Genomic DNA, 25,221 nt, shown 5'->3' with positions numbered 1-25,221 from the left:
CCTGAAATACTCTGCCCTGCTGGAGGACTCTGCTCCTTCCTCTATAACTCTCCTCTCCTGAAATACTCTGCTGGAGGACTCTGCTCCTTCCCCTATAACTCTCCTCTCCTGAAATACTCTGCTGGAGGACTCTGCTCCTTCCCCTATAACTCTGATTGGTAATCTTCACCTCTCATTGGTCCTTATTGCCTAAATTAAAAAAATAAATAAAACCATTATAGATAAAGTGAAGGGTGAGAATCTCTGAGACAAAAAGAAGGAAATGTTGGAAGGAGACAGAGGAAGTGGAGGACAGAAGGGGAATGAGGGAAATATTATACAGAGAAGTGGAAAATGAAAGATAGAAGGCTGAAGGTAGGAAGAATGGAAACTAATGAAGTGAGAAAGATATGGAGGAGGAAGAAGGAAAATAACGAAGGATAAAAAGAAAGGAAGGAAGGAAGTGGAGGGGGAAGGGGAGTATAGAAAGCAAGGAATAGAAGGAAAAAAGGAAATGAGGGAAGTAAGAAGGAAAGGGGGAATAAAGGAGATGGGAAAAGGGGAGAAAAGAAATAGAGAAGAGAAATAAGCGCAGGAAAAGGAAGGAAAGTAAGTCGTCTGCACATTGGTAAATTCTTTGCATTTCCCAGCTCGCTCAGCCTTGTAAGTTGACATTTTACCTGCATGAGGTTGCTAAGTGAATATAAACAAGGATTGTATAATAAAATGTCTTCTTGTGAGAGTTCTGCTATCTCCGCAAGGCAAGCAATGATTAGGACACGGCGCCTTCATTGTCTGTTCAATACCTCAGACTTAAAACTTAGCATTAAATTAAGTTGTAAAATATTATATCCGATCCCTTAAACATTTCACTCCAGGAATAATAAAATGGAAAACTCCGTCAGTGTCAGCCCGGTCAGCGCTGATTAATTCACAGATTTTTTAATTTGCAGGCTGAGGAACGACCTCCATTGATGTTTTCTTTTAGCATTTTCTGGCTTCCTAAAAACCTTCACAGCACCGGGGGGCCCAGAAAAGTCTCATAAATTCTCTGCGTTATGGCAAAGTGTTTCAGAGAAGGTCCACGGGTAATTCAGAACCTGCAGACAATACTGGTTCTGACAGCGGCTCATATTGGCAGAGAGAAGAAGGAGGGGGACTGTTCCAAAAATAAGCTAAGTGCCATAGCAATGAAAAAATAAATTACAGAGTGCAGAACGCCATATATAAGATAATTACAGCTGAATAAAGAATAAACATTTGTGATTTGGGGGTTTGTGATGGAAAGAATGAGAAGCATCCTTTTGTTTTGTGAATATATTATATGGTATTTTAGTAAATGTTTGTTCCTCCCACCACTCCATAACCAAACTGATCATCGGCTCTTGGCACTCTCCGGGCCCTATACCTCCCTGTACTTTTCTCAGGACATGGATTCTTTTACATAAGGTAATGCCCTCCAGCTGGAACATACAGAGATAGCTGCTTGTTTTTCAGGGGAGAGAACTTCTAATTTTTGTTGGAAAAGTTAACATTTGTTTTATCATAATTAAAAAAAAACTTAAAAATGACCCATAATAAATTCAGACCGATCACTTATTTATAAATCTTCACCAAGTGTAAATTGACCTTTTAGGTCTTGAAATTAGATCTACTTACCACCAGAAAAAGAAACGTTTATTCAATCCTCTTAGTTGCTAATTGTTGATCCAGAGAAAGGTAAAATATGAGAAAAAACAACTTTCAATGATCCCATTAGGGCAGTCAGATTCTGAATCCATCAATGTGCCGTATTTATTAGGTCTGACATCCAATCCATGTGAAAATTAACCGGCAATATTGGTATCTGTGAAAGGAAAACCCAAAGTCTGTTACTCTGACAGTGAAGAGACCTTTTCTACGATAGTCAATAAATGTTTACTCCTTGGAGGTCCTTTTCTCCCTTGTATAGTCCTAAGAGTACAAATCCCTTTAGACTGTTTTATTACATAAAAATGGTTAAAAAAAGTCCACTAGGGTAATAAACATAACCAGATATAAAACCCTATGGACATGGTTGATCCAGTGGAAGGCAAAACAAATACCTTATAAAGCCCTGGTACAATTTGCTCCAACAAGGAAAAAAATCCTTCCTGATTCCATGAGGCAATCAAATGTTCCCTGGATTAGCAGTCTCTGTTATCTTTACCTTAAAATATTAATCCCCAGTTATATTCTGTGCTTCTAGAAATCATCCAGCTTTTTCTTAAAACAATCTATAGTAGTTGCTGAAACTCCTTCCTGAGGGAGCCGATTCCACATTATCACAGACCTTACAGTGAAGAATCCCTTCCTTATCCAGAGATTAAACTTCTTTTCCTCCAGACGCAAAGAGCGCCCCCTTGTGCTTTGTAATGACATTACAGTGAATAATGGGGAAGACAATTCTCTATATGGACCATTTATATATTTATACAGGGTGATCATATCCCCCCTTATACGTCTCTTCTCAAGGGAGCTCCTCCATTCCTTTTATTAGTTTAGTTGTCCTTCTCTGCACTCTCTCCAATCCCACAATGTCCTTTTTGTGAACTGGTGCCCAAAACTGGACTGCATATTCCAGATGTGGTGTGACCAATGCTTTGTACAGGGGCAGGATTATGTCTCCATCTCTGCAGTCTATTCCTCTTTTATTACAAGAAAGTACTTTACCAGCCTTAGATATTGCAGCTTGGCATTGCATGCTGTTATTAAGTCTATGATCTACCAGAACCCCCTCCCCCCACATAATAATCTCTTAAATATGTAATTATGATAATTCTATCAGTTTGGTAAAATTTGTTTACTAAGTTTGCCATCCAGGGCTTTACTGCTCCAAGGGTTACTAGTGGTTCCTTGAGCAAATTCTGTCCACTGACACCAGTAATCTTTTGCTTAGGGAACGTTATTCCCATAGTGATTGGGTTCTTCTTCCAATAGCCATCATTATTTTTTCCCGCAGACTTCAAATCTTGGACAACTACACTACTTGACTGACCACCAAATTAAGGGAGAATTTCACATATAGGGGCATTTGTCATTGGATCACCAATATGATGGAATGCTGCAATGTTTACCATCTGCATTTTTTGGGGTCATTATTATCATCATTTCTTTCAATTAAACATTATGTCAGAAAATGATTTTCTTATGTAAAGGAGACCTAAGTAAAAATGCTCCACGTATGCCGCGTTTTTTTTATTCTTATGTCTCACTGTTTCTCCTGTTGTACCCTGAGCTGTAGATGCAGTAATACATAAGAGTTCCCTACACCGTGCAATCTATTTTAATTGTTCCTCCATGTCAGAAAAGGTTGACATTGACTGTTTTAGAGTATTTTATAAGTTGTCATCTTCAGAACGTTCCGTCAGTCAAGCGATAACCTGTTAGAGGCAGGTGACAGCCGTATATTGAAGATATCACAGAAGCCCTTACAAAAAGTGTTTTTCCAGTTCCTGCAGAAACTTTCACACTTTTAAATCCTTCAGAGGAGACGTTCGGGGGCGGCTGTAAAAAGCACCGAGGCGGAAAAATATGCTGAATTGGAGAAAGCAAGAAACGGTTTTATTTTGTTATATAAGATTCTGAAACAACATATTGCCCTCATTAATCACAACTTATTCACAAACTGCTTGGGTTTAATAGATTTACATTTTCATGATACAGCTAGTTGGAGTTATTAAGGTTGATTTGTGCACCTTTGTCTATGGTGCCGAAGGGCCACACATCATCATCCTCTCTCGTCATCAAATTTTACAAATTAGCCCATAGACAGAACCATTGGTGGAATTCACTGAAAGGATTTAGGAATTTACCCCGGCTCTGTTGTGCTTCACATGGAGGTGGCATTGCTCTGTTCATTGTCGTTGTGACCAATGCCTCAGTGCCAAAGGGCTGGGACTGTTCTTGGAGTCATTAGTCCATGTTCCCAAACAGAGACAATATAGGTCTTTAGACGCTTTAGCTTCAGTAAAAATGCTACCATCATGACCTAAAATAAAGCGCTGCCACTGTTGACCTCCTAAGATGACAGCTACCCGGTTATTCTGACTAGTGGGAGACATTCCCTAAAAATGTTATCATTTGGGTGAAGGTAAATTTACATTTTTTGATGGTTTTAATGGTGCAAAAACTCCTAATGGCCACAAAAAGTCTTTTATTTATCCCAGATCTTATTATTATCTTATTGCACTCACTGTTATCGTTATTATTTCTTTGTTTATTTCAAAGAAAGAAGAAAACAAACAGTGGAAAAAGTAAAAACAAATAAATGAAAATTAAAAGAAGATCAAATGCACAAACAATGAAAACAACACAAACACAAGGAACAATAAATAAATGAAACAGCTAAACTACTTTAAATATTCTCACATTCACAAAATTAAATACATAAATAAACCTAGAAACTTTATCTAAGCAGCATCATAAGCAAAGTTTAGTTTCCAAAATCTTGCTAGCAGACAAATCCATTTTTTGAGCCTAGATTTGTCCAAAATCTATTTTTTTATTGTTATGGAATAGGAAAGTCTGTCGTACCTAACCAAGGCACCTATATGACCTTGCTGGATATTCCAACACTATGAATTTGGCACCCTTTTGGTCTATCCTCTGCTATTCTGAGGAGGGTTTCCAGAGGATTTTGGAATGTTTTTTGGAATTTTCCCCCATTGGTGAGGTCAGGTGCTGATGTTGGAGAACACCTGGCTCACCATTCATCCCACAGGTGTTCAGGTCGGGGCTCTATGCAGGACCTCCATGGTGACCCCATGTCTTTATGGGGGGGGCTTTGTACCCCGGGGCACAGTCATGGGGGAACAGAAAAGGGTCTTCACCAAACTGTGACCAAAAGGCTGGAAGAGCCCAATTGTCTGCAATGTCTTTGTATGATGGAGGATTACCGGGACCCTTCACTTGGTTACTTTGCCTATGATTCACAGGTAAGAATGTTCTTTTGGCCAGCACAGGCAAACTATCAAGGTAATTTTTTCACTTTTTCAGAAATGTAGAGCGCTTCATATCTGGTGTTCCCTGGTTACATAAGGACCGTTGTGTCAGAAGTTCTTCCTCCATCCTGTAACTCCACTTCAGATAGGCCAGGGGCGGATTTCATACATCAGATATTTCAGCTACTGTGTGAAAAAGCAGAACGTCCATTCTTTGCTGACATGCTAGAAGTGTCAGCAAACAATAGAGGGACACAAAACTGCATCGTCTCAAAATGAAAATATTTTGTAACCTAAAAAAGAAATACCATTCTGAAAGTTTGGACTTAATTTAGTGATTTTGGTAAACAGCTTTTTTCTATATATGAAGCGGGGGAGGAAAATCCGAGCCGGTAGCAGAAGGTAGGTGGTAGTCAAGATGATAAAAAAAGAAACATGATCACCAGGAAAATGTTTAGTTTATAGATATTGCTAGGATTTTAAGAAAAAAAAAAGTGTAATGAAACAACAAAGGATCAGAGCGCACCTGATAATCATTTTTATTATTGAACAAAGGAATAAATCAATCAAACACAAATTTATAAGTACGGCAAACATATCTGATGTGCTGGAAATTCTGGGTGCGTGGTTTCATTTATTTATTTTTTCCTGTAATAAAACTGCTTGCGCCTCGATCAGGTATATGTTGTCCTTTGGATTTAGCACAGACAGGTGAACTTGGAAGAGAAAAAATACGAGCTCTCGGATCTGTTATATGAAAAGTTTAGGATTTAATGTGAGCTCCAAATTGTTTACTCAAGCTGGCAGAATTTATATTTGTTGTAGAAAGATTAGAAAAATAAGAATAATTATAAAACTTTCCGGAAACCTGTTGGCATTGGCTTCCAAAGGTATGACGTTAAGGAATTAATTTACTCAGCTTGGATTAGTTGTTTCTCTACCGGAGGATTCCTAATCTTCCAAGTACATTCATCATCATATCATTGTATCATTAATGTATCCGGATAGTGACGCTTCACCCAAATAAAGTAAAAAGGGGCTGAAACACGGATGACGTTAAAATTGGGCAATCACTACCTGGTAGCAGCACTGCAATGTGAACAAACCATAAAAGAGTGAGTTACATAGAAAAGTGATCATTGGAACAGCAGAGATGGGATTTCATGGAATATATTGGCAGGATCAGGAATTCCCATGAGAAGGTGAATATAAAATTGGTTCCCAGAGGTTTGCTGTGTGCAGGAAATCAGACTGAGCAATTTCAGCCCAAGAGAGAAGTAGGGCTAATCAAAATGAAGAAATATACTTTTGCAAACATTGCAGCAAAAATACGTCTTTTCACAAATATTTTCACCGCTTTGCAAATTGGACCTAGCCAACTTCAAAAGCTTATTGAAAAAAACCTAAAAATGATATTGACACCTTTATTACTCCTAGATTGTAAGCTCTTCGGGGCAGAGTCTTCTCCTCCTCCTGTGTCACTGTCTGTTTCTGACTGTCATATTGTCCTTATTGTACAGCGCTACGTAATATGTTGGTGCTATATAAATAATTAATATTAATAATAATATTGGTGAAGAAGTCGGTGCGGGCGTGGTGTTTTCAGGAGCATGTCACAACTTCTTTTATTTTAAAGCATATAGTTTGACCTGAAAAAAAATGACTTTCTGAACCCTAAAGGGGGTTTTAAGCCACCTGCCTACTTTTCAAGGTATTTGCAAAGCCACTAAACATTGTGTCTGACATTGCTGGCGGCATGTGGTAAATTTTTCCAAAAATGTCCCAATCAGAGTTTTAATATATAGCCATAAAAAATAGTTTAAAAAAATTATTTTCACTTGAGGCATTTTCCCACAGATACATCTTCCTATCATCCCCACCAGTTTTGTTCACTTAAAAAGATGGCATGTGACCTAAAATATATAAAATGTCTTAGAATGGGTATACTTTTACCTAAATATGAAAAATATAATTTTTCTTGTTATTTCACTTGTCTTATGTTCCCATCGGTCTTGCTGACCCTTACAGCCAGCACCTTTAGTGAAGTAGCACATACAATTATTTTTATAGTCTGCTAGGTAAATTTGCTAATTGACAAAAAATACTATGGTAAAAATGTATCCGCTGGCAAAAATATAATTTTTGTAGTCAAATCAACATAAAAAATCTTAGAGCGGATCCTCTCGCAATTCATGTTCCCCAACGATTGAAATCCATTTATGAGCATACTCCATTCCCCTCCCCCATCTCGCCTCCTCCGGTAAATATTTAGAATCAGATTTAAACTTTATTAAGCGTCGTCCAGGAACGCATTTCACCTCCTAATAAACCACAAAGTCCTCCGATCACCCGAGGCAAGCCGTGATAATTTCACATCGCTTACTGAGCACAAACAGCAAACGTTCATCCGAATGAACTTGTAAAGAGGATTTTTGTTCCGGGTGCGCTAAAAGTTTTATCACCCAAATAATAAATGTGAAGCCGCATCAGGGCTATGGGCAGCCGAGGTTGAAATTTTACACTTATTTTTACTCTTTTTTCATGCAACAGAACGGCCGCAATAGACATTTTATGGTGCCAATGTCTGTAGTCCCCAAACCTCAGGTTATGTCTTATTGTTTCAGTGATATCGGGGGGACTATTAAATAAGAAAAGACACTGGGGCTGATCTAATAAAGACTTTCATTGGAGAACCTGGGTGATCTAGCAAACCTGGAATTAATTTTTTATTAATCATTTGTTATTAGGAAAATGTTTTCAATCCTGGACCATATCCATTCCAGGTTTTCTGAATCACCCAGGTTCTCCTATGATAGTGTTTTTATTGAATCACGTCTGTTGTTTTGTAATGTAAAGTATAAAAATATCATATGTTCTTACTTTGGTGTGGTGGCTGCTAGTGTTGGTCGATCTCATTCGATTTGAAAGCTATTCCATTAAATAGTGAGAAATTGTCCGCGTGATCAAATGCCGAATTCAAACACGATTGAAGTCAATGGTGCAGGAATTCAGGTTTTTTTTAGATTGCTCTTGCAGCCCTTTACTAGTTGTATGTGTTCTTGTATAGAGTTTCTCTATCCAAGAACACAGGGACAAGACCCCATTCATCACCTGTAGTGCCCGGAGGTCCCGCAATGACAGGAGGATTCCCACGGCTGCACACCCAGGGGAATCATAATGTCATTGTGGGATAACCTGTAAAAAAACTGTAAAAAAAAGTTTGTTAAAAAAACACAAACATTCAGCAAATTACCATAAAATTAAGTTTTATTCAAACACATTTTTCTTTTCCTGAATTTTTACTGTCGAATACCGTGTTTTTCGGGTCGGGTCTATCTGAATTCGAACACCAACACTAGTGGCTGCATTAGTTTTCTTTCTTCAGGCTTAGTCATTTTTTTGCATGAGACAAAAGATGCCCATTGATCCTCCCAATAATGTTCTTGTAACTCCCTGGGCACTGAAAAAAAGAGATGAGTGATGAGAAGTGAACAAATTATCTTTCAAATTGGGATCATTAGTTGGCACATTTTCATATAAATAGCAGGATAAAAAATTGTTAAAAGACAATACAATTTTATTTCACATATTTTAAAAAGAAGGGCCACTTTTTGGACTAATTGGTATTTCTATACAATATATAAATATTGCACAATGTACTCAAACCGACGCGTTTCGCAGTATATATACTGTATGGAAATACCGATTAGTCCAAAGAGTGGCCCTTCTTTTTAAAATATGTGAAATAAAATTGTATTGTATTTTAACAAATTTTTATCCTGTTATTTATATGAAAATGTGCCAACTAAATATCCCAATTTGAAAGATAATTTGTTCACTTTTCATCACTCACCTCTTTTTTTTCAGTGCCAAGGACAATCTTGGTGATCTTCAGATATCTTCTATGCACATCAGAACATTTCTTACCGATTATTGCTTCCTACAATTATCAACCCAGGTGATCAGCAGCCCATGCAGGTTGGAATTCGGCTTTTTAATTACCTTTTCCATTGAAAATTCTGCATTGTTTTCATCAGATTTGATGTGCCATGATCACTGACATCCCAGAATTTCCCGGGTACAGGGGCAGAGCGGCTGAAGGTTTACCCAATGAACCCAAAGTCAAACCCCATTAAATTCTTTGGAATGATCTTTTGTTTTGAGCTCATCCTAAGCATTCCCAACCAGACTTTCATACAACCTTGGAGTTTCCCCAAAGATTCCCAGGGATTCATTGAGCTGTGGCTGATTGAGCAACACTTTGATGGCGCCTCCATAGGATCTTCAGATATATTCTATGCACATCAGAGCCATTGTTCCCATGTTATGTGGATGAGGAGAGGGAGAAGTCTTCCATAATCTGAACACTTCCTGTCCTTGTTCCTCTATTGGTACAGTCCAGGGTGGTTTAGGCGTAGGGCAAACCCACCAACTGCTCCGGGGCCCCACCTTGTGGCAGGGATACAGGGAGCAGGCATTCTGTGCAATTGGGGTGCTGTATCAAAAACTATCCCTGGACACACTTAAGTGTTTAACACACAGATCAGCAGGTAAAGGTATAATATTCTTATTTGGGATTTCTCATATGTTCCTGACTACAGGATAGATGTCAGGCACAATAGAAAGTAAGCAGAGAGAACAACATTAAATGAAACTCCCATCACAAAATAAATGGATATTAAAACTTTAATGCATACAAAATAAAATAATGCAGTAATGGTTGTTATAGGGACTCAGGTGTGGCCCCAACATATCCAAAGGACCACCCATTCATTCATTTTCATAAATAGTTATTAGTCCATTAGTAGGATGAGGTCAGCTTGGGTTTGTTTGCCATTCTTGAGTGTTTGCAGTCATTAAATTAAAAAAATTGTAATCACTTATGCAAATGTTTGCTGTTTATGCAGTGAATGCAAATTTTCACCCAGAACATCCAATTTATTTCTTGGAAGCTGAGGATTATTGGGGAGGAGGACATTGTTTTCGATCAGCAACAACACCTCCAGTTACAGATTCCATTTTTGTTCTTGGGTTTGGATTTTTATTCTTAATGTGCCAGTAAATCTCACTCACTTTATTACAACCAATAACCCCCCCATCATAATACATACACGTACAAAGAGACGTGATAGGGCTAATAAAGAAGATAAATCATCATCACCATTGCATAACTTTGTAGATGGATTTCAATTTACATTATCCATTCCCACTAAGCTGCCACCATGACACCGGTAATGGCCAATTCATACAACACGGCAGTTCCCATATTCACCATAACCAGGAAACCTCCCAAACAATCTGCAATTTCAGCGCAATTATTGGAGAGACCGAGTGGCCAGGACTGCAGATTATTTTTCCCGAATCATCACCTGAATCAAATGAGCTGCAGATATTTAAAAATGTATTTTATTTCATTGTTTTCAGGCTTTGATTATAGGAATGGAAATGGAGGAGGGAGATGGTGCAATCTGGTCCACACAACATACAAAATACGATCAACACAACTCAACATTTTTAGTTTTAGACTGTGAAACAATTTTTAATTCCTGCATGCCAATGATTGCTGTTTTGATTCTTAGGATGGGATCTGCCCCAAATTCTAGGTGACTATGACTATGAAACTGAGAGATCTTTTTTTTTTTACCAAATTTTGGTGAAAGTTGGGAGATTGAAAATCAGCAGCTCATGGGGGTCCCAGTGGGTCAATCGTCTCCGGGGTTTCTGATCATTCTAGACATCACTCCAATTCTGCATTGCTTATGTCAGATTTGATGTGCCAAGATCACTGATGTCACAGCGATTTCCCGGGTATAGAGCGGCGGCAGATCTATCCAATGAACCCGATGTTCATACCTGAAGTCAAATCCCCTCTGGTTCTTTGGAAGATGAATCTTCAGCCTGAAGTATTTCTTTTTGAAGGATATTCCAAGATTAGGATTCCATTAGACCAGAGTTTCATAGAACCCTGGAGTTACCCCAAGGTTTTCTTTGAGCTGTGGCTGATTGACCAACAATGTGATGGCCCTTGCATAGTTCCGGGGCCAAAACCAGCAGAATGATTCTTTAAGGTGTCTGTAATTTAAGCATTCTAACCAGCACTGATTTTTTTCACTTACCCCCAATGAATGGTTTTAGAGGTTCCCTGGGACTAAATATTACTTTTAGGGGTTCTTCTGGGCACAAAAGATTGAGAGGCTCCAATACGAAAATTCAATCTTTTGATAATCCTCAGTGGAGTTCATCTTAAACACCAGGTTCAATAAACTGAAAGTTTTTTTCACCATTCTTTAAAAAGTTTCACTCAACCACAATATCTTTACCAGCTGAACTGGGGCACATTCACCCATCTCTCATACGCCCATAATACAGACATTGAGTTCTTCCACTTGACCAGAATGAATGTTAATTGCCAATAAAAGAAGATTTGATTTTGTTCCCCCAACAGCAACATTTATATTCAACTCAAAAACCTTCTATTGATGTCAAATGCCAATCTCCTAATAGCGCCTCACCTATTGCCTAATTTATACAAATTATATAAAACTATTCACAATTGCCCCTTACCCCAGGAAAAGCCCTCTAGATAAAGGAGAACAAGTAATGAAAGTTTTATAAACGAAGGCTTCTGCTGCTGGGAAACTCTGCATTTTGCCAAAACATTTCATCAGTTTGTTGTCCAGGAGTGAGAATCAGAGAGTCGGAGCCATTTGTAAATTGTCTTTGTTTGTATTGATTGTATAATTTGATGTCTTCACGTTTTATGATCTGATCGTTGTGTTTCTCCTCTTCTCTGCAGATGGCGGTTGTCGGTCGGAATGGGATGGGATTGTGTGTTGGCCGGAGGGAGAGCCAGGAAGTTTGGTGTCCACGCCTTGCCCTAAATATATTTATGACTTCAACCACAAAGGTAACACAGAATGTTGTAGAAACATCTGACCAATGTCGGCTACAAGAAACTCCATTATTACACAATTTATATATTTGTGATGAAAAACGTTTTCCCCCAAAGCCTCACATAGGTTGGCTGTGGTCAGAGCTGGATTTATAGTTTTTGCTCCCTAGGCCAGCTAGCTTGTGCTGCCCACCACCCCAAACCGATAACATGACCGAGGGAGAGCGGAGGAAAGGAGAGAGAGAGGAGAGAGAAAGAGACGGGGGAGATGGAGGTAAAGGGGAAAGGAGAAGGGGAGAGGGAGAATAACGGAGAGAGAGGGAATGGAGAGGGGAGAGAGAAGAGACATAGAACGGGGGAAGGGAGCAGAGTGAAAGGGAAGGAGAGAGGGTGATGGGGGAGAGAGGGTGGAAGAGGGGAAAAAAGAAAAGCAAAGGTAAGAAGAGAGTGGGGAGAGAGGAAAGAGAAGGAGAAAGGAGAGAAGGACCAAAAGCGGGTGGGAGAGAGAGGGAGTAAAAGTATGGAAAGAAAGAAAGGGACAAAGGAGAGAAAGGTTGGGAGAAAGAGAAGAGAGAGAGATGAAAATAAAGAGAGAAGAGGAAGGGAGAAAAGAGAGGAAGGGAGAAAAGAGAGAGTAAGGGTGAAGGGATCGAGAGATAGGGGAGGAGGATGAGAGGAAAGAGAGACAATAAAAAAAGGGAGATTGAGAGATGGAGGGAGAGAGATAAGGGAATGCATGAGGGGAGAAATAGAGACAGAGGTGGAGAGGGGAGAGAAATATGGAGAGATATAGAGAAAGGAGAGAGAGAATGGAACAGAGAAAGAGAAGAGAGACACCTTGAATACAAATGTCACCTGCACTGATCTCTGCACTGTATGTGCCACAGCCGGGGTGACCTTGGCCCTGGGTCAGATTGCACCGAATAACAGGAATGGCTCATTGGATAGATGATCACATAGAACCTGAGGCCACTCACTGTATACAGGTATATGCCAATGTCTCCATACCCAAACGTTGTGTCCTAATAACTACTGCAAGCAACAGCTTCACCGGCACATATAAAACTCAGCAGAAAAAATGCTTTTTTTAATTTGTCTGAACATCGCAGCAGTCAGAACTATGTAATGCACATCACAGTTCATAGACTTCAGCAGTCATGTCTGTGTAATGTACAGCATGCCAGGTGTATGAAATGTACGGAATGCCAGGTGTATGTAATGTACAGCATGCCAGGTGTATGAAATGTACAGCATGCCAGGTGTATGGCCAGGTGTATGTAATGTACAGCATGCCAGGTGTATGTAATGTACAGCATGCCAGGTGTATGTAATATACAGCATGCCAGGTGTATCAAATATACAGCATGCCAGGTGTATGTAATATACAGCATGCCAGGTGTATGAAATGTAAAGCATGCCAGGTGTATGAAATGTACAGAATGCCAGGTGTATGTAATGTACAGAATGCCAGGTGTATGTAATGTACAGCAAAGCTCACAGACTGCAGAGGTCATTACTATGTACAGCACGTGTCAGGCACAGTGGTGAGGAATATGCAATGTACAGAACCATTTACTGGTCCCTCCTGGCTCTCCGAAGAGCTGGAACAATTGAGTGCAATATGACTTTCCCTGTGCTCCCTGGATAGCAAAGTGCTGCTTTACCTCTTGTATGGAAAAGGTGACAGGTGCCCCAGGTGTATGGTCCAGTGGTACCTGTATGTATTCATGTACTGTGGTAATTACCCAATTTTCAGCCCCTTATCCCCTTCACACCAACCAGCTCAATATCAACTGGGGAAGAAAACTGAATGCATTGCAGCCATGAGAGCCATGAACTGGTTAGGAAATGTGTTAGCCAATCACAGGTCAGCGATGTACAGGTGAGACCCCTAGAAAAATGGAGAAATCAATAAAGAATTCTTTCCCCCAACAACAACATTTTATCCATGAATTGTTATTCACCCATGTAAAAGGGAGTGAATTAAGCCGCTATCTTTGTCTCAATACATTCATCTTACATCTGTGTACTTACAATATTTAACTTGTCTATTCTCTGCTCACCGGCATGCCGCGTCCGCCTTGTAGACTGAGCGTTACACTTCATAAAAGCTTACTGTCCATTAATCTGTTCTGCGGGAGGAGGAATTCTCCAGTTATACATTACAGGACATTAGAAACACTTTGTTCTCCGAGTTATTGTGTGTGAGACATAAAATGTAGAATGTGTGCAGAGATCTAGTGAAAAGCAACGGGATAATATTGTGTTTTATCTTACAACGTTCCGTCCCTCCAGAGCTCTTACTGATATGCAGCTTTGGTATAATTGCTCCTAACTTCCAGAGGTTGTGATACAAAGGGAGAATGAAATACAGAACATTTTATTGTGAGATATAAATCAATTTATTCTGTAAAATATCTTTTCTGCCCCTCCCCTGAGGAGCCCACAAACAATCCTACTGTTTATATTTTCACAGTGCGCATGATTATTATTATACATTTATATAGCTCTGACTGCCTGCATGATATTTCTACTTTAAAGTAAATTTCCAGCCCAAACTCACGGTTCTTGTTGATCTTTTTTCTCCTTTTGTCCAATAGGTCAAGCACATCGCCGGTGTGACATGAACGGGAGCTGGGAGCTGGTGCCGGGCAATAACCGTACCTGGGCCAACTACACCGAGTGTGCAAAATTCCTCTCCAACGAGACCAGAGAACGGGTAATGATAAATGTGTATCGTGCCGCTGTATTTGTTGTACAGTACAGGTCCTCTTTAAAGTTATGATTGCGCTAACTGAAATAAAGGGAAATCTTTATATTTGATGAATTCTTTATCTCTCCTTCGTGTTCCACCTGGAGGGAGAATCCATTGGAACTGCCGACCCCATACAGGGAGATAATCTTCCAGAATTCTTCTGTGACATATTGCCGTATGTTATGGAAAATCAATGCTGTAAATTCGCGGCTGTGTTCCCAGTTACATTTCCGCCCACAGAATTAAAAGACGGGAAGAAACTCTCTGGGATGATAATTACACACAAATATCACATGCAATAACCTGCAAACTACGGATAGCAATCACCTCCTAGAAATTCATTGCTGCCTAATTATCGCTGTCAGCGTGGTGACCACATGTCACGCCGCAGTCATAATATTGATCGAGTATCCTGTTGGTGTTGGTATAAAACATATCTTTATCATCAGGGATTTGCAGATTGTAACGAATATTTAATGATTGGCATCAATAAGTCATGTAATTTCTTCAACTGACCCATGGAAGCAGCAAAATTACATATTATGAAAGGCTGTGGCATGTTAAGAGTGCTGAATCTTATTGTCATAAATGACGCAGCCATGGAAATCCTCTTGGATTTGCAATTCTTGGTCCTGTTCACAAATTATTTGTCCTTGGCTCTATTTATAAATTATTCCCCCAGTAAATTCCTCTGAAATTCACTGAAAGTCCTTTCCTTTCCTATTAAAATAATGATGCATTCTGCCACCTAGTGGCCAATTGTCAAAAGTGCACAGTGTAACTTGTAGCTGTATATCAGGTGACTTCCTGTGCCTAGGCGCTCCTGTCCTGTACCCTCATAGCTGTATATCAGGTGACTTCCTGTGCCTAGGCACTCCTGTTCTGTACCCTCATAGCTGTATATCAGGTGACTTCCTGTGCCTAGGCACTCCTGTTCTGTATCCTCATAGCTGTATATAAGGTGACTTCCTATGTCTTTTCTTTGGGTTGTATTTATAAATGGTTCCCCCAGTCAATTCCTCTGAAATTCGCTGACAGTTGGTCTGATCTCCATACATTTCTCCTTTCAGTTCCTAATAATTATAATTTATAAATAAAGCCATTTTATCTTTTATTAGTCTGTTTTATCAGTTTATTTTTTATTAGGACGTAATGTTCTGGACTCGTCTCATAATTTATATTATAAGGGTTTTCTCCTGCAGCTGCATGACTTTTCAATGTTTCTTGCCGTTGTGTTTTCATTTCTTGCCGTATTGATTATTTTCGCCTTCCGGATATTCGCACCAAACAAATCCGCTAATTTTAGTGCTTTTGAAGCTTAACTGAACCTTCCCTGCGAGCCCAGCCATTGATTTTGTGCTCCTCAAACTACTTCTAAAGCTGGATTGACACGCCTCGGTTCAGAGTCGTTCTTTCTAAAAGAGCAAAAACATTTTCCGTGCAGTGCGGATATTCTGCTGCAGCATTACACGCTAACTTTTCACGCTCTCTGCTAAATCCCTGTAAAGGTGGAGGCTTCAAAGGAAAAGACCGCCATTAGCAAACTCCGGGAGTGGAAAATCATCAAAAGTAGGAAAGTTTGGTCCAATCACAAAGTAAGTGAAGTCACCCAACGCCCCTGAGCAAGAACAATTGGGCTGAACTGGGTCAGAAAGAGAACACCTGGGTCTATGTATTCATTGGGTTTAGCTCTCCAAGGCTGGAGAAGATACACTATGATGAGAGAACCTGGGTGATCCAGGAAACATGGAAGGGATCTGATACAGTATTTAAACTAATAGTAAATCCATTCCAAGTTAGCTGGATCACCCAGGTTCTTCCATGCTATGCTATCTTCCCTAGGGGAGTTTTAATAAATCAGGACTAATGTATTCTGTGCTTGATATTTCCATGTAAAATCCTCCATTGTGTAGACATTCAAAAGCCCCCAAACTCTACTAGGTGTTGCCAGTACTCAGATCACACTTTGTAGTATTGCTTCAAGCTTGTCTCCTTCCATCTACATAAAAAGTGAGGGGAGGGGCAAAGGAGATGGACCAGCACAGAGACAAGTTAGCCACTCCCAGAAGTGGTGAACTATGGCCATCCTGAATTATTCAACTTTTCTTGCAAATTCAAAGCCGCAGGGGAAGTAAATAAAATATGGAAAGGATTTGATTTTCTGTGATTCTTTCTGATCTCTTTAAATATAATAATATATAAGGAAATGGAAGATTTTGTCTTATGATGAGCATGGCACTTTATTTGGGTTAGAGTGACCCTGTCACTGGTATAATGGGACCACCCAGAGCCGCCATGTAAAAGAACATGCTAAACTCATAGCTGTTTGCATAGATTCCAAGTTTCATTGTCATAGAGAAATGTGGGCAAGGAAATTATCCAAGACTTCTGAGCACCTCGGGGCTGCGATTTCACCAGACATGACCGCAGAGTCCTGGAAGAGATGCTGAGCTACAACAATCTATCCCAACGGATCAACTTCTCCACTGAGAAATCTCATCCAAGCTGAAATCTGCCATATACAGCCAGATTGGACAAACTTTTTTCCAAAATCCATGGGCACCTTAACGCGGAACTTAACCCGTTATACCCACTTGTCCCCTTTCCATCGCAGGACGCCACCATGTTCTTCCTTTATTTCTTCCTAGAGGTGATCTCCGGACGTCTTGATTGGCTGGAATGACGTAACTGTCATGTAGGAGTGTTGGAGTTCATTCATCCCTGGGAAGCTGGGATTTCTGGGTAAAAATTGCCCCTGTACAAAGCATTGGTCAGACCACATCTGGAATATGCAGTCCAGTTTTGGGCCCCAGTTCACATAAAGGACATTGTGGAATTGGAGAGAGTGCAGAGAAGGGCAACTAAACTAATAAAAGGAATGGAGGAGCTCCGCTATGAGGTGAGATTAGCTGAACTGAATCTATTCTCCCCAAGACATATAAGTCCCATAAATATAAATATATAATATAGAGAACTCTCTTCCCAATTATTCACTTTATAACCATTACAAAGCACAAGGGGGCGCTCTTTGCGTCTGGAGGAAAATAAGTTTAAGCTCCGGATAAGGAAGGGATTCTTCACTGTAAGTTGGAGTAAATTGTACCAGGGTTTTTTTGCCTTCCTCTGGACCAACTATGTCTTATAGGGTTTAATATCTGGGATATGTTTATTTCCCTAGTGGGTGAACTTGATGGACTTATGTCTTTTTTCAACCTAACATACTATATAACTATGTAACTATGGATATTTAGTTCTGCTTTAAGATTTGACATTTAATTGCTATTTATCAACACATAATTATTTGCATTTATTTTAATGAATCCTTCTGGACTGTTAAGACGCCAATTATAATCAACTTCCATTAAACATAAATTGTCTATTAAAACCATCAATTATTTAAACATTAAAACAAAATACATGAGATATTCATTTGTTCAAAAACTATTATCTCAACACGTAAATGTATATGAATTTTGTTCCATCATTTAGATGCGTTTCACAGGTTTTGTTTCTACAGGAAATCATTTAGGAAGTCAAAAAAATGTATTTAAAGAAATGTAGATTTATAAATCCACATCTACATCTAAATAAATTATAAATGTGGATGCGGCAACTTACCACCATACTTCGTTTAACACGAGAGTTATTTTCAACAAAAAGTATTGGTAGTACAGTGATATTAACAATACCCCATTAGAAACATGATTGTAGCAATATGAAACTTCATATCTACAGTCATGGTATGAGTAACATAGTAATATCCCCATATTATGGGTCCATGAAGTTTAACCACTGGGGAAATACCGTATTTTTCGCCGTATAAGACGCTCCGGAATATAAGAAGCACCCAATTTTAAAGGAGGAAAATTTAGAAAAAAAGATTCTGAAAGATTATTCCCCTTCTGATCACTCATGTGCCATTCATACCGGTATTCCCCTTCTGATCACTCATGTGCCATTCAAATTCCCTTTCTGATCACTCTGTACCTTTCAAATTCCCTTTCTGATCACTCTGTCATTCAAATTCCCCTTCTGATCACTCTGTGCTTTTTTTCTATTGTACGGCTGTTAGGACAGGGAACAGCAGGTGGCGCTGTGCCGGCTTCTTTCTCTTTGCTTTACAGACAGGAGAAAACACGATGCTGGCAGAGACACACGCAGGATCGGGTATCGGGTGAGTATAATATTTTAATTATTTTTTTTAACACATTTGTCGTATAGGACGCACTAACTTTTCCCCCCCAGTTTTGGGGAAGAAAAAGTGCGTCTTATATGGCAAAAAATACGGTACATAAATCCCAGATAAAACCCCATAGACAGTTAATCCCCAGGAAGACGAAAAAACCCTTATAAACCCCGGGTACAATGTTATGAGTACATAGTGATATCCCCATATTATACCTGGACAGCGCTGATATCTCTCAGATCTGGATCTTTGTCAAGTGCACGGCAGTTCTGGGCTTTCTTTTTGAAAAGTCCATCATGCACAATGTCATAGAAACCCCATGCATGAAATTCTTCTTCTTAGTTTTCATACATATTATAGACAAAATTCTATGAGATAATAATTTATAAATTTGCAAACTTAAAGCCCAACTTTGGGCTGCAACCAGCCAGCAAGGACACCCAAAGGGGAAAAAGGAATTACCATGGGGGTCGGCACCGATAGGAAGTGACTATTGCAGTGTAAGCTGCTTTTTTATTTTGTAATCACATTGTGTCTTTCTTTAAATAAAAAGCAATGGTTGAGTTTTATGAATATAGAAAAAAGTTTTGTCTCCCCTTTGAATAAGTGGCTGTGTTGGCATTTATTTCTTCCCATGAAACCTGAGCATTACCTCAATAAATGCCGAGCTCTCTCCTGCGTCCATTCCATACCCTTCTTTTTTATTGTTGCAGCACATACATCTCCGGCTTGTCAGATGTTTGTATAAAGAATGATTAATTACACTACTCTTGGGATAACGCCATATTAACACACACAAGGAAACTTATGACCCCCGACCTGACATTCTGTATAAAGCTTATGGGATTGGAGATTGCAACCTTTTCATATTTCCATAATGCCGTTCTTTTTTTTATTAGCAGTAAACAATTTTTATCTGTACATAACGCATGGTGTGTATTATGTAAGTGAGCGTAGGAGAATCTGTCACATTATAAAACATATATAAGACCGATGGAGCTATGTAAAGCGTTTTCCATTTCTGCTTCTCTACTGCTGGGAGACTTGCTGGATTTATGAAACACATTCGTCATTCACCCTCGTCTGTGCATTCATCTAAACAAATATATTTGTTGTTTTTCTTCTATTTGGATCTCTGATTCTTTAATGAGAACTCCAGGTCTCTGGCATTCACCATATCTCCGGTATGGCCGTGTTTACACCAGATACACTGATTGCTTTGATATATTTTCTGTTTCCAAATGAATAACCATTGCTTTGTTTTATCATTCACTCACCATTGTTTGCCATGGACACTGAAATGCTTGATTTCACTCATTTCACACCCTCAAAAATAGAATTTTAACCAGTGTATGGCTATAAATATGGGGGCCACACACCCTGTACATAGTTACATAGTTAGTCATGTTGAAAAAAAGTCAATCAAGCTCAACCACTATGGAAAAAACATATCGCAGATAAAACCATTCATACATAGTCCTTGTAGTCCCTGGTACAATCTTCCTAAACCCATGAGGAGATTGGATGTTCCCTGGATCAGCAGTCATTAACAACCCACATAACTTTGCAGACCTTACGGATTGTTGTACAAACTTATAACACGTATGATACATTTTCTGTTTATTGGGGTTTCCTCTCCCCTGGCTCTGTGCTGACCCTTCTGCCCTATCAGTGATCCTGTTCCAACATAACTTAATCCCAAATATCTTTTATAATGACCAGCTATGTCTACCTACACTAAACCCCCTTCTGCCTTAAAAAAAATTGGAGAGTCTCTACATGAGCAATCCTTGATGGCCATAGAAACATTTCAAACATGGCCACCAGTTACCAACATTCAGACCATCATCTTTCCTTAAAATAGAACTTTGACATTCAATTACAAAATATGGGGGGTAGAACGATGCATGAGCAAATTTCTCCTATACCTTCAGCATTGTCCCTGAAATACTTGTAGATTCTTCCAATGAAGTCACATCCTTGTCATGGTTTGGCAACAATGCTGCACTGCTCCTAAAAAAAGAAGCAACAATGCTACTCCGATCTAGCCTTTGTCTTGCCTGCAAAATTGTTGCAGTGGTGTGGCTGTTAGAGTTGTCCCCGCTGATTTACAAACCTATAATGTGTCAGCAGTAATAGCCCTGCACACTGCTTTCTGAATTATATATTGTTCTAACTGTAAGCTGCAGTTATTGGAAAGGTAAATTGTCAGTCCTTCCTTCTCTCTCTGTCCATTCTACATCTCTACATCAACGGAACCCTGGTTTTTGATAATCCTTCCTTTCTAGATTTACCCAACCCCGCTCTTGTGCCATCTATGATTTGTCTCTGTTCTCATGCTTACTCCCCTCTAATCTGTACACAAGCTCCTCTCATTCTACTATACCAGCTTCCTAATCTCTGTGATCATTCATCTCTAGTTGTATTCATCCTTATGTTCTCCTGTCTGTGATCATTCACCTCTAGTTATATTCATCCTTATGTTCTCCTGTCTGTGATCATTCTCCTCCAGTTCTACCCATCTGTGCTCATCTCACTAATGTAAATATTCTCCTTTATTTCTACCCATACCCGCTCTCCTATCCTCTGTGGTCGTTCCCTCCTACTTCTATCTCCTCCATCTTTCATGCATCATCGTCATTATTATCCTCTAGTTCTACCCATTCATCCTTCCTGCCCTCTGTGGTGATTGTCCCATACCTCTATCTATGCCTGCTTTCCTCCTCTCTGTGATCGTTCTTCCATACTTCGGTCTGTGTCCCCTTTTCTTCTTCTTTGTGACCATTCTCCTCCAGTTCTAACCACCAATGTTCACCTCTTCTATGTGATCATTCTTCTCTGCATGTTCTTATTCCTGTTCTCCTACCCTCTGTGATCATTCTCTCTAGTTTTACCCATCTGCACGTTCTCCCCTCTTCGATCATCCTTCTATATTTATGTCTTTATCTCCTTCCTTCCTCTCTGCAATCATTCTCAGTTCCAACTATCCATGCTGACCTCTGTGATCATTCTCCTCTACTTCTCCCTATACCTGCTCTCCAACCCCTTGTGATCATTCACCTTTAGTTTTGCCCTGCCCCGTATTCCCCTATCTGTGGTCATTCTCCTTTACTACCCATACCCGCCCTCCCACCCTCTGTGGTCATTCTCCTCTACCTCCATCTATTCCAGCTTGTATCCCGTGCATCATCATTATCCTCATGTTCTACCCATTTCCTCTCTCCCGCCCTTTGTGGTCATTCTCCCATACTTCTGTCTATGTCTGCTCCTGTGATCATTCTTCTTTAGTTTTACCCATCCCTGTATTCTTTGTGATCATATTTCTATACTTCTATCCATGTTTTCTTCGGCCATTCTCCTCCAGATCTAATGTTCAACCTCTCTTCTATGGCCATTCTCTCCTACCTCTATCTATTCATGCTTTTATCCCATTGATCATCATTATTATCCTCTAGTTCTACTCATTCACCTTTTCCTGCCCTATGTGACCATTCACCTGTTCTTTCTATGCTTCCTCTCCTTCCCGCTGAATATTCCCTTCCATTTCCAATAATGCCCGTTCTCCGTACCTACTGATCTTCTCTAGGGATGCCTCTGGCATTCTTGCGAAAATTTCCTCCAAGTTCTAGAAATCCAGGAAATCACTAAAGGAGGATTCTCTTTATCGAGTATCGTGCATTCATAAATACAGTCGTGGGAATCCTCCTGTCAGTGAGCAATCCCCGGGCAAGCCCTCATTCTGACCTGTAGTTCCCGGGGATCTCTCACTGAGAGGATTCTGACGAATAAATGCAGCCACGATACTCTTCCTCTCAGAGTGAGTCATCCAGCTTGCGTTTATGAAAGAACACAGCGGTGGGAAAAATCAGAGGATTTTTCCCACGCTGCATTCATGAGCAGCCAGTGAGACTCACACTGTGTTCCAGGAACACATAGTACAGGGCTGCAAGGGCAATCAGGGGAGCGGAGCTGATTGGTCTTTCAGGTCCCAAAAACTTGGTCTCGCCGGCCGAATTTACAAAAGTCGTTCTCGCCTACATGTTTGGTGAGCGAGAACAGTCCAATTCACTGCGAGACTGAATTTAATAAATTTGCTCGCACATCCCTAATCTTTTCCGACCATTCCTGCTCTCCTTTAATCATTTTTCTCTCTTTCCACATTTCCATGCTTGCTCTTCTCCCTCGTTGTCCTCTTACACTTACATGTGGATGCAATAAACAAAGCAATGTTATACCAATACCTGTGCGAGAACAAAATAACTGCACAACAGAAAGAACTACCCAGTGCATGCACAGGAGCACGTTTACAAGTCCATTTAATATTAGGTCTGATGGATGACAGAAATGTGAGGCCACCTGTGCATTGTCTAGTAAAATGTTTATATACTTTTGTAAATCTTCCATGATTGTGTATTGATTTTGAAGGTATAAAATAAAATAAATTCTAGGAAACTGTAAAATATAAACCTTGCTTAAATCTCCCCATAAAATAAACACAAGGATCTCCGGGGTTAATGTTACTTTGCTGCCATTCTGTATTTTATCCTAAAGCTTGTCCTAGAAATGATGAAATCTCAGTGCAGACGGCAAGGTTCGTGTTTTCTTCCTTCTCCCACCAGAACTTCCATTCTGGAATGTTTTTAGGCTAAAGCACCCTCTGGGGAGTCGGGCCGATGTGAAGTGAGTTTCGGTCAAGGTCAACCTGCCCTAATAGAAAATAAACTTCCTCTTTTACGACTTTGGAAAAATCTCAAACCTTTGCATTTATCACGCGGCCTCATATTCCCACCGGGAGACGGCTTCCGAAGATCGTATGACTCCCCGGTTTACCTAACATTCATCCTTTTTGAATTTTTAGTATATTTTTATTAAAGAGCCAGAAAAACAAATACTGAACCAAAGTTATTTTATTCCGCTGATTCATTTTTGAAAATATGATATTAAACAAAATAGCTGTTTGAGGATTTTTCGATAAATCAGTGCAAGGAGTAAGGTTTTAAAGGCAAAGTGCAGCAATTATAGCGTCCAACCCGGATCCGCCTTGTATTAATCTTAGTTCAGTAAAGCAAATTCTTATTGGTTGTTTTCATCCGCTTCTTTTACAGTGTTTACAGAATAAAGCCTTTGAACAAAATTTTGGTAACTTTTTTTTCAATAAAATGGATTCTTGGATCTGATATTCCTGCAAAGACACTAGATAGGGGAACTGGACCGATGTTAAAGTGGAACTAACCTGAAAATTACAAAAATCACAGTTACCTTTAATTCCGCAGATCCATCGCACTGGAGAAGTTCCTAATTGGGTCCCGTGCCGTCCTGGAGTTCTCCTTTGTTCCAGCACCGGTGCCGCCATCTTCCCCGGCATTTTCCTTCTTCTAGCTATGTCACTGATCTTGCACTGCGCAGGCCCAAGTTTGGCATCTCTTTCCCTCATTGAAGAAAAATACCCAAGGCTGGAGAGGATACACTTTCATCAGTGAAGCTGGGTGATCCATCATACCTGGAATGGATTTATTAAAAGTCATTTGCTGTTTGTTAGCAAATGTTTTGGGTCTTGGACCAGATCCATTCCAGGTTTGCTGGATTACCCAGCTTCACCAATAAAAGTGTATCCTCTCCAGCCTTAAAGAGCATAAACCTCCCTAGCGGTAACCCTGAGTGTGACTCGGGGTAGAAAAAAGTTGCTGAAAGCGGTAACCCCGAGTCACACTCGGGGTAGGTAAACCTACAGGAAGGTTAGTAAATACAGCACTTACCCGACCTGCCGCCGTCCCGCGTTGTCCATCGCTGCGATCCCTGTCTTTTTCATTCTTCCTCCGGCGTCTTCTGCACCTGATGAGTCCCCGAAGGAGTTCCCGGTGACATCGGTGCGTGTGTACGTTACCGGCGGGGCGCGAAATTCAAAATCCATTTTTATTGCATTTATTACAAAATAACTGTATTGAATGCAATACTTTGGATTTATATGTGTAAAAGCAGTGCATTGTTCTCAAGAACATTTTTTTACAGTATATATAATAGTATGAGTATAATATTTATTTATTTTTTTAAAAAGTATTTATATATATATATATATATATATATATAAATATATATATTTTTATATATGTATATATATATATTTAATATGTATATATATATATATTGATATATTGATTTAATTACATATTTTTACATGGTTTTATGTTTCAAACTTTATTATACTCATACTAATATAATATACTGTAAAATAAATTTTCATAAAAAACAATGTACCGCTTTTAGACATATAAATACTGTGTATTAAAGGGTTGTTTTTTCTAATAGGTTTGCTGTGTTTAATGCACATATGTAGAATTTTGTAGTACTTTTTCGGTTTGGGGTAAATTGTAATAATTATTGTACTATTTTATGCAATGTTACACTAATGCTTTATTTTAATACATCAAAGTGTTTGCATGACAAAGGA

General features: G+C 39.5%; 1 protein-coding gene across 1 annotated transcript in view; it reads left to right on the top strand.

The window, feature by feature from the left end:
* PTH1R (parathyroid hormone 1 receptor) overlaps positions 1–25,221 on the top strand; it is a gene marked incomplete at its 5' end in the record, with an annotated part of 89,308 nt that overhangs the window by 29,589 nt on the left and 34,498 nt on the right. Inside the window, 2 exon segments of the mRNA XM_072413023.1 lie at positions 11,737–11,847; positions 14,433–14,551. Coding sequence (XP_072269124.1) covers positions 11,737–11,847; positions 14,433–14,551 — 230 coding nt within the window.

This window comes from Pyxicephalus adspersus, chromosome 5 (genome assembly GCF_032062135.1).
Source record: "Pyxicephalus adspersus chromosome 5, UCB_Pads_2.0, whole genome shotgun sequence".
Lineage (NCBI taxonomy): Eukaryota > Metazoa > Chordata > Amphibia > Anura > Pyxicephalidae > Pyxicephalus > Pyxicephalus adspersus.
This window is presented reverse-complemented; position numbering and strand designations above follow the sequence as displayed.